Source organism: Prinia subflava, chromosome 2, assembly GCF_021018805.1.
Source record: "Prinia subflava isolate CZ2003 ecotype Zambia chromosome 2, Cam_Psub_1.2, whole genome shotgun sequence".
Taxonomy (NCBI): Eukaryota; Metazoa; Chordata; class Aves; order Passeriformes; family Cisticolidae; genus Prinia; species Prinia subflava.
The window spans coordinates 67449209-67468012 of record NC_086248.1 but is presented as its reverse complement, the minus strand read 5'-3'; the positions used below and the strand labels follow the sequence as shown (position 1 = coordinate 67468012).

At 39.7% G+C, this 18804-nt stretch overlaps 1 protein-coding gene across 2 annotated transcripts; it reads left to right on the top strand.

Annotated features, from left to right (window-relative positions):
• Positions 1-352: 352 nt before the first annotated feature.
• Positions 353-17821, top strand: PPIL4 (peptidylprolyl isomerase like 4). 2 transcript variants are annotated; one of them, XM_063390370.1, is made up of 13 exons: positions 353-491; positions 960-1027; positions 1111-1175; positions 2926-3043; positions 4124-4266; positions 4619-4715; positions 6159-6275; positions 7177-7301; positions 9282-9348; positions 10168-10279; positions 11565-11664; positions 12300-12438; positions 17541-17821. In XM_063390370.1, the coding sequence occupies exons 1-13, from the start codon at positions 422-424 to the stop codon at positions 17760-17762; spliced, it is 1443 nt and encodes a 480-aa protein (XP_063246440.1). In that variant the 5' UTR covers positions 353-421; the 3' UTR covers positions 17763-17821. The 2 variants fall into 2 exon arrangements, with proteins under 2 accessions (XP_063246440.1, XP_063246441.1); XM_063390371.1 differs by lacking the exon at positions 353-491 and adding an exon at positions 620-666.
• The last annotated feature ends 983 nt before the right edge of the window (positions 17822-18804 follow it).

The window sequence follows — 18804 nt, the reverse complement described above, 5'->3', positions numbered from 1 at the left end:
CGGTGGAATGATGTCTCTCAGTGGTAGAGACATAATTTGGGTCTGTCAGGTTTTCATAACTGTAGGTTCAGCTTCTTGTGCTTGGGCACAACAGTTCAGAATGACTCAATAGCTAACAAGAGCATGGAGTGGGCATAGGACTGCCCAGCGACATGATGGGTTCAGCATCCCTGGAGGATTTTAAGGAACCACTGGGTGTGCCAGTTAGCTCTCAGCTTGGACTCCGTCTCAGAGGGAGCTCTTTTCCAGCCTAATTCTTCTGTCTGAAAGTAAACAAGGATCCTACACATCAAAGAACACGCTGCCTTAGTTTTGACACATTCCACACCTTCCCGCCCCGCCGGCTCGCGGGTCCTCCGCGCCGGCAGGGGGCGCGCTGGGCGCGGGCCGGACGTGGGGGCGGGCTGCGGCGCGCGCGGCCATGGCGGTGCTGCTGGAGACCACGGTGGGCGACCTGGTCATCGACCTGTACACGGAGGAGCGGCCCCGTGGTACGAGCACAGCCCCCGGCACCGGCCGGCACCGGGCTCGCCCCGAGTCCCCGGCAGCGGCTTTCCCCCCCCTTGCGCGGGCAGGTGGCGGCCTCGAGCTCCCGCCGACAGGCCGGGGGGGTGCAGTCAGCGCTTTCGGCCGCACATGTAATATCGACTAAATCGAAGCGCTGCCGTGAGCTTTCTTAAGTGTTTGAAAAGAAACGGGGGAGGAGGGGAGGGGGGGGGAATGTGTCTCTGTATAACTAACTGTGTTTAGGGTTCTTTGAATCGCTAGAGATGACTTGTAGGAAGGGAGGAAATGTTACGTCTCTTTTGAGCATTTGAGTGTTTACAGGTTGTACCCTGATAAGTCTGGACACAGTCTGCTCCAAAACCACTCTTCTACACGTTAAACTAGATCTCTGTTATATCTATTCTTGCTGTATCTGGAGTTTCCCTTGTAAATGTTGGTATGATTTCTTACAGCTTGTCTGAATTTCCTGAAGCTCTGCAAAGTCAAGTACTACAACTATTGTCTCATTTATAATGTACAGGTGAGTATTCTTATTCCTTGTTTTTCCTTTGGTTTAAATCACAAACATGAAAGCAATAACTTATGTGTTCTCCTTTGTGACAGAGGGATTTTATTATACAAACTGGTGACCCCATGGGAACTGGCCGTGGAGGGGAATCCATATTTTGGTAAGTGTTCATGTATAAAAATGATATAAATATTAGTGAGAATTTGTGAGAGAGTAGGAGTTCCACTTAGATTGTCTTCAGCTTTCTTGGGGGCAGAATTACTGGTGGGAAATAAAAACGTTGATGCATAAGCTTCTTTGGTTTTCATACTTAGATACCTTTTTAATTTCTGTGCTGCCTTTGGCCATTCACTGTTTTATTCCTGGACATTGTTCTGTCTCTGACCTTAGAAGTGACGTTACAGGTTACAACTTGTACATACATTTCTGTCTGTTTAAAAGCTGGCAAATAACTATATGTTTGGTAAGAAAAGTATCATAACTAAATGCTCTGTAGAAGACAATCAATTTGCATTGTGAATACATTTATTATTATAACAAAATGTACCAAATTGAGCATGAGTTGGAGCATAGAGGCTAAACTTGATTTCCTCTGTGTATAAGAAAGTGATCTCCTTACTTATTTGAGTTTGTTTTAGTCATGTTGAATGTTTATAAGGAAATTGCTGTTCTTGTTTGTTTAAGAAGTTTTCAGTGGTCACGGAGACAAGAGTTGAAAAAATCATTCAAACAGCTAGGATGGAGTTAAAGTGTTCTGTATGGTTCATTTGAAACAGTTATTAAAAGTAGAATTAAAAATGCAGAGCAGAACTAATTACTGGGGAGATACTGGGGAGCACAATGTACAGTGATAAAGGAGTTGGGCTGGAACAGACACAGTGTTAGTGAACAGTGTTGGCTTTTGTAAGTCAGTCTGTCAGAGCCTTTTAAATACAAAACCTGGAACTCTTGGATCCATGAATCACCACTCCAGTGGTCCTGGAAGCAGTGTAACTGTGCTAAGTAGATGAAAGTCTTGGTAGGTAAACTTGCCAGACTTGAGCTGTCTACTGCACACAAGTAAATTTGATTTATTTTGGTGTGTTACAAGTCTTCTGAGACTTACTGGTGCGGCAAATGGGGAAGGACAATGTGATGAGAGAGTGTCAGATCCTGTCTGGCATAGCATGGAGAAGGTCACTATGTCTTTTGTACCTGTTTGTGCTGCTGCAGTCCATGAAACTGGAGTTTCTGTTCTTGCAGGCAAAGTTTAATTGGAATCCTCTCTTCATAGAGGCTAACACCTGCTCAGCAAAATGAGTTTAAACACAACATTGTCCTTAAATTTAGGCAAATACAGTTATTTATCATGCCTCCGTCAGTTTACAGAGTGAGACAAAATAAGTGATACCAGGGTTAGACATTAAAAAATTTAAAAGTATGCAACAATTTGCTATAGCCTGTATATCCCAAATTACTCCTGTCTGTATGATGAGCTGATTTTGCACATAGAGGTATTGGTTTTCTGTTTCTCTTGGGAGATAAATTTTTGATGTAAATAACTGCATTTTTTACAGTGTGGAATAACTTATTTTTGCAGAACCTACTTAAAATGTGTAGCTCTTTCATGCCTCAGTAAAATGTTAAATACTGTATTTAAAAATATATAGGTATACGCTTCCCACCCCCCAAAAGGCCTCTGTGAAGTGTCTAGAGAAAAATTTGTTGTTCCTTGTAATATAACCTGTGGAAGTGTACAGTCCATAAAGATCTTCATGGGTGCAATGTAAAATCTAAGTTTATTTGGAGGCCTAATGTAAATGTGAAATATAAAATTTTTTGAGATGTCATTTACAGTTTTACAATGTTTTATTAGCTCACTTTTAAAATTGTTTTTTCTTGTAACATACTTGTTATATTTGTTTTTTTAGTCAACTGTATGGTGATCAAGCCAGATTTTTTGAGGCAGAAAAGGTGCCGAGAATCAAGCACAAGAAGAAGGGAACTGTGTCAATGGTGAACAATGGCAGTGATCAGCATGGATCACAGGTCAGCATATGGTGTTGGTACATGTCTAAATAACTAAAATAGGAGTTCCATGAGTTCACAAAAGCAGCAGAACAATGACACTGTTATGTCAATAGCATCATCTGGTAAAATAGCTAAAAGGCATGTTAAAAAACCCACCATAGCTAAATATTTTGCATAACATGCCAGGTGCCAATGGGTATTTGGTTACAGATAGAGGAATTAAAGTGCTCAGATTCAAATCCTGTCTTAGATTAATTTTATTTGCTGGTATTCAGTTCTGTATTTTTTCCCTTTATTTATTTCTCTATGTTAATACTTTGATGTGATTTTGCTAATGTATAAAATGGTCAGGAAAAAATTCTGTTGTTAAATAAAACTGAAGTTCTATTCTAGAACTAACTTCTAAGTTCTAGAAGTTACTAAATTCTCAGCTGGTGTCAATTTTCATAGCTTCAGTTTTGCCTTCAGGTGAAAGATCTGATTTGTGATAAGATACTTTCCTGTGTCAGTTTGAGTTGATTTAAGTCACTGTGTGCTAGTTCTTCTTGCAATGCTGTGCATCCTGCTTTTCAGGAGACAAGGGTTTGTGGGAAGAAAGGAAAAATGGCTAGATAGATTTAGGTAAAGAGAGTACTGTGGGAGTTTTTGCCAAATTTATGAAAAAGTACCTGCCGAACGCTGCTTGGTGATCAGGTGATTTGAGCTCAGCTCACAAGGGGCACCCTTGCTCTTTCTGTCCTCTCTCTTTCATCAGCTGGGATGCCAGTCACAACCTTTGCTGGTCTTGCTCACCAAACCTCTCAGCAGAGAGCTCTCAGCTCCTCCTCTGCCCCTCTGGATTTGTGCCCGATGACCAGTTCCAATCAGTTCACAGAAGGGTCCCGTGAGCTGCACCCACAGGCTCCTGCAGAGGGAGATTTCCTCAGGCAGTGCCTGTGAGCTGTACCTTGGCTCACCATGTTCTCAGAAAAAGATGGGAAGAGGGTATTATTAATTTCCCCACTGAATTCAGTGAGAGTGAGTTAAGGTGAAAAAAAAAAAAACCCACAACCTGAATTTTTCTATTTACTGTTCCTAGTTTTTTATCTTCTTTTGTAGTTCCTCATTACCACAGGGGAAAACCTGGATTACCTTGATGGTGTGCATACAGTATTTGGAGAAGTGACAGAAGGCATGGATGTATTGAAGACAATCAATGAAACCTTTGTAGACAAGGATTTTATCCCATATCAAGACATCAGGTGTGACTGATTTTAACTTTACTTTTTGAAGGATACATTATCATTGAATGAGTTTAATTTTTTTGGAAAATAGATGAATATCATGATGTCAGGTGACCTGTACATGCTGTCTTAAATACTTTTTCCCCCAATATTAATGGTAAAATAAACAAGTACTAAATAAGCAAGTATATACAAAAATATTCAGCCATGTTGCCCTTACAAAAGCATCTGTGCTAGACTTTACAAGCACACAGGATATTTGGCTGTTTGGGGTAAAACTGAGAATTAGTGGGGCTGGTTTGCTGTTAGTTGGGTAAACCAAGTTTTACATGCATGTCACCAGTGCTGATCTTGATTTGTTTTCTGGAAGGATAAACCATACAGTAATTTTAGATGATCCCTTTGATGATCCACCTGGCTTGTGTGTTCCTGATCGCTCACCAGAACCTACAAAGGAGCAGCTCGATGTGAGTGTTCGTGACAGGGAAAAGTTGGAAAAATAATTACATAAGTTTATCTCAATTAATGTCCAGAACAGATTTGGCCAAAATAAGAAATCAGTCTTTAAGATTTTGCATCTCAAATCTATGTCCTAAAAGAACTGCACATTTTGTCATGCAGGAGGTGTTCTTCTACTGTGCCAGCTTCAGTTCTGATATGTCAAATGCTTGTCAGTTATTTGGAGTTACTGCTGTGTTTAATCAAATACTTTTCAAATAAGGTTACTGCTTAACTTTTCAAGAGAAGGATGAAAGCATGACTTGGGTGCTCTCCCCTGTGGCTCCATGGAGTTATGTTTGAAAGCTGTATTTAGGTTTCCATTTACAGTGTAGATAAGCAGAACATTCAATGCAGGTATTACTGGTTTTCTGTATACTCTGGTAGAATACAAAATATAACTAACATTTATTAATACTGAAATGGTTACTGCTGTTTTCCTTTTAAGTGTGAATAGGCTGTGTTCCAGTGGAAGTAATCTTGGTCATTTTTAGAGTTATGTGTGTAGGCACACAAACTACTGTGGGCTACTTGTTCAAAAAGAAGCAATTTTCTAATAAATAATTGCAATTATTAATAATTTACTCATAGTATGCAGTCACAGAATTTGTATGTGAGATTATTGCCTTGTATGGAAACAGTTGTTTCAAGTAATTAATTAAGTAGAGAGAATATTGTTTGTTTTTAAGCTTGATAGATACAATTACAAGATTGAAATTAGGATTTTAGAGTATGTGTGCACTGTGGTTAATCTCTGATGTACCTTCAGGTATGTTAAAAGTAAGGTATTTAGTAGCTCACTGCCAGCAACATAGAGATGTGAAGACTTGTACTGAGTTCTCTCCCCTCATTGCCTGTCTGAGGGTTCCCCTTCTAGCACAGAAATGTCTATAAGAAAGGCAGCATTCTGGAGATGCTGGTGAGGAGAAAAATTAAACCTCAAGTCCTGCCTAGGTATATATGTATAAAAACAAAATTATTATTGTGCTGTGTTGTATTTAATGTCTTGCTAGACACAACAGATATTTGCAGTGTTCCTTACCTTCATTTGTGGCAGGAGTTACCTGGATTAGAAAGGAGTTGCCACTTGGTGTGGTGAGATGTTGAGTATTAGGTGGGTATATATAAAAGAATTTAGAATACCTCACTGAATATGGTTCAGAGTGGTCATGAAAGTTCAGAAATAGTTCACAGTGCCTGAAATATGAGGATAACATCTTCTCTTTTTTTTCTTTTGTTCTAATCTAAGTGGGAAGAACAGAATGAAAGCCCAAGTCTGCAGACACACAGTGCTTAAGCATTTTTCATGTCTTGAGGGGTGAGGGGAGAGGTCATCCAAGCACTAGCTGGAAAGTGAGAAAGAATTTTTGGCCATGGCTTGGTAATAAATAGTCTTTTCCTTCATTTTTCAGAGTGGCAGAATAGGAGCAGATGAAGAAATTGATGACATGAAAGGACGGTCTGCAGAGGAAATAGAAGAATTTCAGGCAGAAAAAGAAGCAAAAACTCGTGCCATTCTTCTGGAAATGGTGAATGTCTTCCTATTTTTACCTTTTAGATCTTATTCCAGTGTGTGTGCATGTTATTAAATGTAGGAGGATGTGTACTACTTATCTTGAAATTACCTATCTGGTGATGATGTCATGTTTCAGAATCTGCTATTAAATACCTGTTGTACAATGAAAGGATTGAGCATGAGCACTCATTTTGTGGTGTTCTGATAAAACGGGTGATACTTCATTGTCAGAGTGGGCCAGTGGAGGCTTTGTGAAAACTTGCTACAAATGCATCCAGTTGAAAAATGTAACATTCATAGTATGCTGCTGGAATACCTGCAGTCCTGGAAAAGATTTAGCATGTGTGGGAGAGAGCTGAGCTAATTTGTGACAAACTCCTCCCAGTACATACAGCGATAAATTCCATAGTAATAAAAATTGTGAATAGGCTTTGAAGTCCTTTTTTTTTTTAATAAAAAAAATAAAATTAAAGAAAGGATACACTCCACTGAAGGATGAGTGAATCCATCTCACTTCCTTACAACTACCAAATTCAAATTACAGTGAATAGTTTGCAGCAGAGACTAATTCCAAGATCAAGCCAGATTTGGCCACAATATTACAGAAGATTTGTAGGGACAAAACAGGTCCACTTCCACCTTTTAGAACTGTCTGTTATGGTAAGAATAGAAAAAGCAAAGTAGAACATATTTGTGAACTTTCATGAACGCCAGCAGTGGAATTGCAAATAAATAATAAATTTGAGATTCTATAGAAAACACTTCTTTTGTGACACTGTGTAGGAAAAATATTTTATTAAGTTTTGATTTTGTGATAGGAATGTGAGATCACCCAGAGATGTGTTCCCAGTGTGCCATGCTGCCTGTAGAGAGCTTTAGCCAGAAGTGACGGATGTCTTCTTTCTGTATCCCAGGTGGGAGACTTACCAGATGCAGACATCAAACCACCAGAAAATGTCCTGTTTGTTTGTAAACTGAATCCTGTGACCACAGGTGAAGACCTGGAGATAATATTTTCACGATTTGGTCCTATCAAAAGGTAATTATGATAAAGGAGAAGACTTTGTGTAAACTGAACTTGATTCCTCCCAGTTTGTTTAGGTTTGGCTGTACAGGAGTAGTCTGGTGTCTCAGGAGATTTATGCTCTGTTTGGACAGAGACCACAACAAAGGGGATACAAAGGCAGATCTAGCTAGATGAGTATCCTGTCCCCAGGAGTGGTTTTAAGGAAAGCCTAAGGAAGTGGAGGAACCAAGAAAGCATATGACACTCCTCCCTGCCCCTGTCCTCTTGCTCCTTGCAGCAGTTTTTATGATGCTCAATGAGCTGGGTAGAGTCTCTGGGGTTTTCTTTCCTGTGAAAGTATATGTGGTTTGAGATAAAGCACCTGTGGCATCTGATACACGCTTTGTAAGGTGTTCCTCATTCCTGCTGCCCTTCTCACTTTTGACCTTGGCTTCTAGTGGTTTCAGTTGATTCCTCCTAGTACTGCTATCAAAAGACAGGATGGGCAATGAAAATTCTTCCCTACACTCCTCTATCCTACACCCCAAAGTTATTCTTTTCCTTCCAAAGAGCATTAACCTACATATTCTTACTTCTTTGTAGTAGAGACCTAATTACCTTGTTTTACTTTTCTTGTCCTTTTCCTGTTCTTCTGTTTTCATCTCAAGATGAGAGAAGCAGAACTGCACACAGTTTTAAAGAAATTGCAGATTTATAGTGAAACAGTTTTGTTCTCTGTATTTCTCTCAACTCCTTTTCTAGTGAATGCTAAAGCTGGGGTTTTTTCGTTTGGGTTTTTGGATTTTTGTAGTTTTTTTACAATACACAGTTACGGTTCAACCCATGCTTATCTTGTTGCATTTATCTATGTCGTGAAGGTCATTTACTCTCTTACTGGTCTTGTAAGGACTTTCTGTGATTTCTTCACTTTCTCTATTTTTGCTGTCTTTAGCAATTTAGTATCATTAGCACAATTCAGTACCATCAGCAAGCTTGAAATCAGTTTACTCTTACCTGGTCTTTTGCATGTTTATTGATGCAAAGATGTTCCTTATGCCCTTGCTGCTTACTTTCCCCAAAAGCCTTTGGTGCAGGAGTTTATTAGAATTTGCAGAGGGATTTCAAAAGACTTCATGGACTGGATCATCACCACACATGAGCATACTGACTTTGTTAGTGCACTTCACTTAAGTTTATTCAGGTGATCCAGAGTAGGTCTGTGCTTTCAGATGGATGCTAACTCTGTTCTGCTTGGGGTTTCCAGCAGTTTGTGCAGGCACAGAGGCCTGCAGGCTCACAGATCCTAAATGACACTGTCTCTGTGTGTGGTGAAATTGGCATTGTGTGCCACTCTTACAACTCCAGCGTGATTTCTCTATGCCCTAAGGATTTCTAATTTTTTTGTTCCTCTGTTAAAGTTGTCGCTTTTCTGCAGTCCTTCCACTTTCAGATAGGTTCTCTGAAAAATCCATGAAGGAGAGTTCTTGCAAAAAATTATTCTGCCTTCTGCTGCAAGGAGTGCCTAAAGCTTGTCTAAATAGCCTTATGGTCTACTTTTTTTTCTTTTCACACCCAGCTTTTTTTTTTCTTTCATCCTTGATCATCTTTTTGATTGTAGATCCTGATTTGTCACTTCCTCTCTACACATGGGGTAGGTCTCATGTTATTCTCACCTTAATGCCACATGTGCTGCCCTTGTTGCCTGTGTGCACTCCTTCAGCATCCTGTTGTCAAAATTCTTATGTCCAGTACAAGAGTTGTGTAATACTCATACAATACTGTATTCTTCCCGTTTTGCACTACTAAATGATTTTAGGCTTCTTATTTGCCCAGTGACCTGTGTGATAAAAAGATGGACTGCTGAAGAGGTGCCTGCTAAGAAGAGAACGTTTATCACAGGATGTTTGTTTAAACTTAACTTAAAATGACAGACAAAACAGAACGTGAAATTTCTTGTCTTACATTTTTTGCTCCAACACTGTTGACATTTTAATTTCTTACCCATTTTTTCAGTTGTGAAGTGATCCGAGACTGGAAGACTGGTGAATCTCTTTGTTATGCTTTCATTGAGTTTGAAAAGGTATGGGGTTTAGGTATAAACTGTGTGTAGATCCTGCTTGTAAAGGCCCCTTTTTGGTATACTTCCATTTGGGAAAAACACTGACATCTTCAAGTGTGGAATAGCTAATATTTTCCCTTACTGAGAGAAACTATAACTTAGTTATAGAAGTTGTGGGTCCTAAATGAGGCAGTCTGTACTGCTCAAACAGCAAAAAAAATGTACTGGGCTTTCTTGAAACCAGAGGGAGGGGATTGGGCCCTTTTTTTTTTTCTCAGAGCATATTAAGACATTCAAGAGTTAAAGAAGAGAATTCTAGGAGCATGCAGTATAAAGAAAGGAGGGTGTATGGAATAAGATAGATCCATATGTACAGTGCTTTTCTCTTCTGGGCTTGTAAATTATGCTTGCTGTATCAACACACTGCTCTTACTGTGAGATTGATGGCAATAGTTCTCTTGGTGTGTAGCTTTATATGTGCTGGTATCTCTCATCTGTGAGGAAAACATTTTTCTTAAGCCTACTTATGTAGTTAAAATGGAATTTTTATCAGTTGTCCTATTATTATTTTTTTTCTGAATGTATGACATGTGCCAAACGTGTAGCTGGATTGGCAAATTGTTAAAATAGTGAAATGAACTGAAGAATTGGGAATTGAAATGCTGATATTCAGACAAAGCATAACTATTTCTGTTGAAATGGTACAATTCAAGAACTGTGGTGCTTTAGGCAATTTCAGAAAGAAATGTATGCCACTAAGCAGTGGAATTTGTGTTTGAGCTCTTCAGTGACTATTCCTATGAAATAATCATGACTCAAGATTTTCCTGGTTAATATCAGGAGGAAGACTGTGAGAAAGCCTACTTCAAAATGGACAATGTGCTGATAGATGACAGACGGATACACGTGGATTTTAGCCAGTCTGTTGCAAAGATTAAATGGAAGGGAAAAGGTAGGTATATTTGCAGTTCTTTGATCCTCATAACTGAAAAAGCCATGACTTCTAAACTAAGCATTATATAGTTAGAAGTTTAAATCATCACATCTTCAGGCATATAGATGTTCCTGGTACTGTAATAAATAGAGCAACACAGCTGTTAGCTCTTCCCTTTATTTGTTTAATAAGACAAAGTAGAAGGGTTTCCCACTGTTACATGAACATTTCTTTGCCAGTTACTGCCTTTTTAACCAATGTATTTTTGCCACTAAAACATTTTTTTCATCTCAAACTTTAGACATGTTTTTTTTAATATTACTTATTAGCAAAATAATGTGGCAATACATTGTTATTTTCTAGTTTCTTTATTCACTGTATGACAGTCAGGTGTATACAAGAATAAGTCAGTATTGAGGCCAGGGATTTCTGCTCTTCACCTCCTGTGGACTGAACATACTGCATGGTAGGTTGTATGTTACAAAAGCCCAGCTTCAGGTGTTTGAGGATGTTCTGGGAGGAAAAGGGTGGTGGAGGAGGTGGATTATTTGTGGTGCAGTGGTTATTTGATTGCTGGAGGCATGAAGAAAACACTGGACTTGGAGAGGTGTCTGTGCATTGCATTGATGACATTCTTGTGTGTCTTCTGAAAATGCAGTCAGCCCTTGGCTGCTGGCATGTGGTTTCTCCAGGTAGGGTTGTGGCTGTGAATGCTGAGATCCTGGAAGTTGTCCTGCACAGAGCTGAGCTGACTCTGTATCCTGTCTGTACCACGTGCTGCAGTCATCCTGTATTGACTGCCTGCGTGGGAGACTTTATCTGGGTTCTAAATTGTCCAATATATTGGAAATCTAACTTTATTGTCGTTTGGTGTTTATATGGTACCCAAAAAATGACCTTCCATCCCCGGTAGTGGTTTCTGGCTAGCCAGAAGGGAGTGTCGCAGTTCTAAGCGTGGCCGTGAGAGGGCAGCACGCTGCTGCTAATAGAAATGGGACTAAGCCTGTTGCTGAATCTGCTTTGTGATTCTCTTCATGTGTTGTCTCCTCTGGACATGAATGAGGAGAAAGCCGGATATTGTTTAATGGAATCTGCAGGCAAGAGAAGGACAGAGCATCACAGCTTGTCTTGCTCTCTTCTACTCTGTTATGCAGATGTCAGTGTTGTTTCTGGAACTGTATCCTGCTGTGGAGTTCTCTATGGTTATAAAAAGCCCCTAAATCATCATCAGAACCTAATGGTAGTTGTGAGTCTTGGTTGTGTTTGTGGTTAGAGTGAAATGAATATATTTTTCTGTGGACAGGTGGGCGGTATACCAAGGAAGATTTCAAGGACTATGAGAGGGAACGTGATGACAAACCTTCAAAATTTGCTTTGAAAGAAAAGGTGAAACCAAAGCAAGAGTATCCTTTCCTGGTCAAAGGTACTTTTTTAATTAAGTAGAGTTGATGAAAACAGCCTGGAAAAAAACTTATTATTTTTAAAGCGTGCCAAATGGATATTTCCCTGCTACCTCATACAACCATTTGAGTTTGAGATGGAATTTAGTATTTTGTGGTTTTCACTTCAATGAATTTAGTCAAATCAAAATATGCTGTTACACATCTATGTTGTATGCAGGTAAATAATGTTCCAAGCCCACAGCCCTGGAATCACATATGGCATAACAGAGTTTTTAAGTAGGTTCAGAGGGGACCTTCGGCATCCAAAACGAGGCCATACTAGTAATTAAATCATTCTCTAAGATTATACTTTGCTTGTGGCAACATGAGAGAAAACACCATAGCTTGTTAAGATATCCACAGGTAGAAAAGAATGGAGAATGCAGCCTGGCTGTACTGTTTGACAGGACAGATTTCAGTCACTTTGGCACAGCTGATTGTTTTTTCCAATGTGTACAGCTGTGTTCTAACTGAAACATGCATTAAGTCTTGCTAAACTCTTGTCAGATAAACAGGGATTGGTTTACTTCCTGGGCTGTTGTGTTCTGCTCCTTATGATATTGGGAAACAGATCTGTCCTTAACCAGCACCATCAGTGCCAAGTATGACCTTGTGCTGGATGAGGATGTAGAAGAGTCTCACACAAGTCAGTCTCACTTGGCTAAAAAACAGAAGAAGAAAAAACACCACCACTCTGATGATGAAGATGATGACAAGAGGACCAAAAAATCTAAGGTACTTGACTCTTCATGCATTAACTTTATACCTGTTCGTTGTTTTCTTCATAAAAGAAGCCAGGAAAAAAGTCTGATATTGAATAAGGACACAGCATGCAAAGTCCTGTGTAAAATACAGCAGTTGTAAACCTACAGAAGGCTGATGTTAATATTTGATTATGAAAGAGGATTTCCAAATCCTTGTGGACTTTTGGAGCTTGGCATGTCTAGATGGATTTTTGCCTAAAAGATCCTGAAGAGGCAATGTAGCCTCTCGTAAAGTTGGGGATCTTCAGCACTTTGAACCTGTTGTTCACATATTCCTAGTCATAAAGTAGTAGTCAGTCATATTTCATGACTGTAGACTATGTCTCATTTTCTTGCCAGACCATCATATATAGGTTTTTCCTATATGGAGTTGGGAACACAGTCCCTTTACATCATCTTTTTGTATTTGTCCTTAACTGTTTTGGAAGTGTTTGTGTAAAAATCTGTGTGTGGGTTTGCTTGCATCTGGAATGTGCAAGCCTATGGTGCTGTGAGGCTGGGGCTGTGGAGGACAGCACCAGGAGACAGTAATTCTGTCATTCATTAGTTCCACTGCAGCCTGTCAGGACAGCATTCCCACATTTCTGTGAACTTGGCATACTCAAGATATGATATTTTGTGGAAACAAAGTCTGCAGTGAGAAAGTGGAGGGTTAACCACCACTGAAGTATTAGGAAGAATTGAGCTAAGCTGAAAAAGAAAAAAACCAAACCCCAGTATTTTAACAGTGCAAGCTTTATGAGTGAGAACAAAGCTGTCTTCTAGCAACTTTGCAGAAAGTGAAAGTTTCAGCCACAGCAAATAAGGCTATTGTCCCATCCTGAGTTTTGAGTACTGCAGAAAGTTCTGTGTACACAAAGCATACATGATTCTGTTCTTACACATCGCTTCTTGCTGTGATGCTTGAAAATAATTTTTCTCATGAACATCAGCAACTGAAGTCTTCCATGCCAGCAGTGAGCCTTATTGCTCATTCATGGACACAGTCCTTTTGTCACTGTACTAATTCAGTCAGCATCCTTTGCATGGCTTGTTCAGGTAAGTAAAGCCTTGCCTGCAGCATGTGCCTACAAGAGGTGTAGTCTACTGTTGGTTTAGACTCTCCCCTGTCTGTTTGGCTGATTGAAACTGTTGCTTTAGCCCTCTTGAAACAGGTATTTTTGGGGGTGATAGTTGTTCCTGGTGATTCAGGAGTTACACCCATGGAACTGGCTGATCGTGCATTATCAGCAGAGAGCATTTTAAAATCATTTAGAAGTCTTCACCCTTGCAGGTGGCTCAACAAGTGCTGGCAGCAATAGATTGTTAACATCTGTTCTAATTGTTTAAAGGGGTTGTGAAACTTCATAGCACAAAAGCATGAATGAGGACTGAGGGATACCTGGTGCTTTTTTCAGGTTCTGGGATAGAACACATTCTAATGCTTGTCTACGTGATTGCCTCTGTATTTATGTGTGTCTTTTTGTGATTTAGTCACCTGCTCCTGATGTGGTTTGTTCTCACAGTCTGCTGCTGCTGTGTTCTGGTATCTTCCCACAGCTTTCTCCTCTCTTACTCACCTTTACCCATTGTGCTGTGACTAGTTTAGCTTTTTTACACCTGAAATCACAGATGGAGGCTTAATTCCATTCTGTGATGGCAAGCATTGTAGTTCCCTCTTGGAGCTGTGAAAATTAATTTCTGGGGAGAATTTTTCTCTCTGGGTTTGAATATTCTCTTTAGTGTGTACTGTACAGTGTGCACATACTGAGCAGTTTAGACTCAGTCTCAGACTCAGTATTTTGGGCATGGCCTCTCTAGTGAAATCTACGGCCAGCTTAGGTGACAAATCCTGTTTAGCATATACAAATTTTTAATTTTGTTTTATTTTTTACTATTCATACTTTGGGTATAATATGTGAAACTGAGGGGAAGCAGGCATGTTCCTGAGGTGGATATACTCAGTGTGAATATTGAGTCCAACACAAATTATAACAGCATGGAAACTTTTTAGCAGATGGTGGCATTTTTAGAATAGGCAAAGAAAGCATTCTCCCTTAACCCTGTTTTGTAAATCACTGAATGTATTTGAGGTAAGAACTTTAAAATAAAAGAGCAGCAGACCTTCCACAGCTCATCAGCCAAAGACCACAGTAGCCATGCTTCATACAGAAACTTCCACTGTGAGTCCATAGTGTGGCAGAGATTTTAATTAAGAGAGATATGGGGCTTATAATGGGAAGTTCTGGCAACTGGAACTGCAATTTATGCCATCAACTCTAGCTATGACTTGGAGGGGGTTTATTTTCTCAATAGTTTCCATGATGTTGAGTTGTTTTTCTGTTCTCTTGCTGGTGTTACTTTTTTTCTTTAGTATATTTTGACTCATCCTTTTCTTAGTCTGACACCTATTTCCTGAATCTTAGGCCTCTGTGTTGATGTTTCAAGAACATATTTTTGAGTCTTGTGCTGTTTGACTTCATTCCAGTGGGTAGAAGAGGTAGGGTGCTGTGGCTTTTGTAAGTAACAGGATGTGGGTCAGGGGCAGGAGGGTGCACTGCCATGTGGGTTTGTGAATAGGATTTGGTAGAGTTTTTTGAATACAGGGCATGCTTCCGCCTGAGATCTGTGTTATGCCTTTGTTTGCCTTCAGTATTATCCGTGTGTTTTCTCTTGGATTTTATTTTTTAAGGTAACTGGATCTGCAAAGTAGTATAGCCTGTAGATTTTTGTGAGACATAGGGACTTCCCAGTTTCAGATTTCTGTAGTGCATGGTTTTGACAGAGGTTCTGATTTTTCTGGTTTTAATTTCCTGCTTTTACCTGCTGATTAATTGACACTGTTCCCTTTATATTCAGAGTCAAGTTTTATCAAAATCTCCCCACAGAAAAGGCGCTCTCTATTTGTTTGCTCCTTTTAACCTTTAACTAGCATGTTTAATATATATAAGAGGTGGCATACGCATTCTACTTCTGTGGCCATGATATTTCTAGCTATTTCACCTGCAACTGCTGTTTAGCAAGTTACTACTTTTGGCAAAATCAGCCATAAACTTCCAGAGAGGAATCTTTCCCTCTTTCCTTATTTCCTTCCTCATGCGTGTTCCACCACAGTGCTGGATTAAGAATTGGGGTCATCATCACTTACTTATGGACTGATGAGAGGCTGTGATCTTGGATTGAGAAATACAAATTTCAGCAGTAAGAGAGAATTGGTTTTAAATATTAATCCTTTTCTTCTTCTTCCCAAACAGTGTGGTTTTGACTTTGGGCACAAAAATTTGGTTTCAAAATACCATTACTCTTGGTAATTTAGTGTATTTTAAAAAGGGACCTTTTTCTATGCCAAAGACTATAAAATGGAAAATCTTATTTAAGGGGAAATGTAACTTACGCTGGCAAGAAATAAAGATGCAATTCATTCTATTAATTCAAATTACACCTCTTTTTCTTTACACTATGATCATATTAGCTCCTGTGGTGACTTTGTTGTATCACTTCCAGACTTGTCCTGTGCACCTGCACCTTAAATGCTTTTGTGAAGGTCACTGTGGTTTGTTTAACTCAACACTTGTATGACTTCTGATCCTTTCAGCAAGTTGTCCTTTTCCATGGCATTCCATGTGAGCTATTTGTCTGTAGTTTGAAGTGGTCACTAACCTGTTCCTTGCCCCCACTTGACCAGTAGCTTTGACTCCAGTGTTTACTTGGTAGATTGTTCAACTGAATGCTGTCCTGCTTTTCTCCTGTTTCTCTCATGTGCTGGGAGGAAACTCCAGCAACAAACCAGTTAGAAGGTGGCCGTTCACCAAGCCCACCATTTGGTTTTCTGGCCAAATTGTATTTTTTGTCTTGTTCCTGTCTGCCCCTCCATCAGCATGTCCATCATCTGGTGTTTACTCAGGCCTTGTCACAGAGGGGCTTGAAAGCTATTGGCTTTCTCAGACATGTAGAGAGTGAGGCTTTTGGGTACAAGAGTGATATGGCTGTGCATCATTTTGAGAATGGGTGGATAAAGCTCTTACAAGTAGCCAGAAGCACCACTGAGTCTTTTTGGTGGATCCAGATTCTAAAATCTGTACTGAAATAAAGTTTGACAGTAAAGATGTGGAATAGGCATTTGGCCACCAGTGAGATTACTTCACCAGTAGCAGAATGTTTTGTTACAGATCAAAGCTGTGATTATTCATGTGTCTGTTTATCCAGGGAGTTTATGTTGCTTATTGCAACCCTAGTAATTTCAGCATTATTGATGACCTTCTTAAGGTAGCATTTGCTCTGGGAACCACCCCAGTCACTGGCTTTCTACCTAAAATCTCTGTTTAAAGTAGAGTTTTTTCACCATTTTTTAAAATAAATAAAGTTTGCTTGTTTGTACATGGAGTATAGGTTTTAAACATACAGTTGTGAAGGCTGCTGTCATGGTACATCCTTAGAAAAATAATATCTGAAAGGAGGAAAGAAATACTGTGTGTTTTAGTGCAGACATTATATTGATCTGTGCTTAACAGTGTTGTTATTGAAATCCCATAAAATTGTATCTCTCTATTAGCACATGCAGTGATGTTAAACTGTCAGGTTGTTCATTTTGCTGAAGCCTAGAATTTAGGCCACTAAGAATTATTACAGGCAGGTCTTAAAATATGTTATGTGTCTGCATAGCACTGGAATGCCTGTGGGGCTTGAACCAAAACTTATGGAAATATTTGCATTGCTTAGGTAAAAAAAATCCAAAATCCAAATCTAGCTTAAAGACTTGTTTGGTGCTTGTGAAGAGTTTGATAATATCCATCTGAATGGAGTCCCTGACATAAGCAATTTTTGCTAAAGCTCCTTGGGCAGTACAAGAAGCATGCCTGACAGCCATGCCTTTTCCCATAAACACTGACAGAAACTTGTAAACTTACCTTCTTTGGATGGTTTCAGTGGGGTATTTCAGTGTTACCTTTTTCAAGTCATCGTGGATGTGAATCTCTTTCAGGTAGTACAAGCTGAAGGGAACCAGCCGTACTCAGCTTTTCTCTAGTTCTCTTCATGCCTCTGTATGTTTTCCCCTCTTGTTTGTAACTGCTTTGTGTCCAATTCCTTTGGCAGGATTCTGACCGAAAGCACGAGGAGCGCTGCAGGGAGAGGACCAAGAGCGAGAAGAAGGACAGGCATCGGAGCCGCAGCCGTTCTCAGGAGAGAGATTACACTTACAGCAGACAAAAAGACAAATACAGAGAAGACTCCCGAGTCAGAGACTGGGATAAAAAATCAGACAGAAGCAGAAGTCCTAAGAAATCAAAAGACAAAGAGAGGTCCAAGTACAGATAAAGGACAAGGAAAAGACAGAGGGGAACTAAAATAATAAATTGAACTTTTTTCTTTTGTGATAGTGGATTTTTTTGTAATACTTGCTGTAGTGTCTGACTGCAATATGCAGTAAGATTTTATAGCTTGATACCCCTATTGGAACATGGTCTGCTAATTCTAAATTCAGGATGAATTGCTGCAAATTGCTCTGCCCTGGAGTGCCAGTAGCTGTGCTTGGATAGAGTATTTCAGTTGACTGTGAAGAAAGAGAGCTTCTTATTAAGATGATTGTATGGCAAGGATGATATTTAAGGAACATAATCAGCTGAAACTACCCCGTGGCAGAAAATTCTGCCTAAGCAGGCCAGGCAGGATGGCTATAATCTCCATACCTAAGTTGAGCAGGGATACTGAGGGTATTTAATACAGGAATGTGCTTTCCAGCAGCATCTACCCTGTCTTTGCTTTTTTAAAAACGAAACTGGAGTCCAACATTTTTGGTGCTTGTGGTAGTTAGAAAACAGAACAAAAACCTCCCACCTTCCTTTAATGTTGACAATAACATCGAAAATGTAACGGCAGAAATATCGGTGTCTTCACTTAGACATAGCCGAGGCCTGTTTGAAGGGGAACACTTCATGCTTTGGGTTCTTTGTTCATTAGCTGAAGGCTTAGAAACCAGCTCCTCAGAGTTTTCTTTTGGATCCCTTTACTTGCAACAGCTTAAAAATGTGATGTAGACTCTAAAGTGTTTTATTCTGTGGATTTGATTAAGTTTGAGACCTATTTTGATATTACACATTACAGTTCCTGTAGTTCTTTGTAGTCTTGTGCTTGAGTCCAAGACTTAAAGTGGACTTGACCAAGTACAGGAAGTGTACTTGGCTAAGAAGCTGCCTTTTGATGAGTCTCTAACTTTTGTATCCTTCAAAGCATAGAACTAGAAATCCAGGGCTTCCATGACTGTCTCCTGGCAGAACGTTCCTAACCATCTGAGACCCTCCAGGGGCTGGGCCATCCTTGCAGAGTCTGAGCGAGAGCCCTGTGGCCCTGAGGAGAGGTA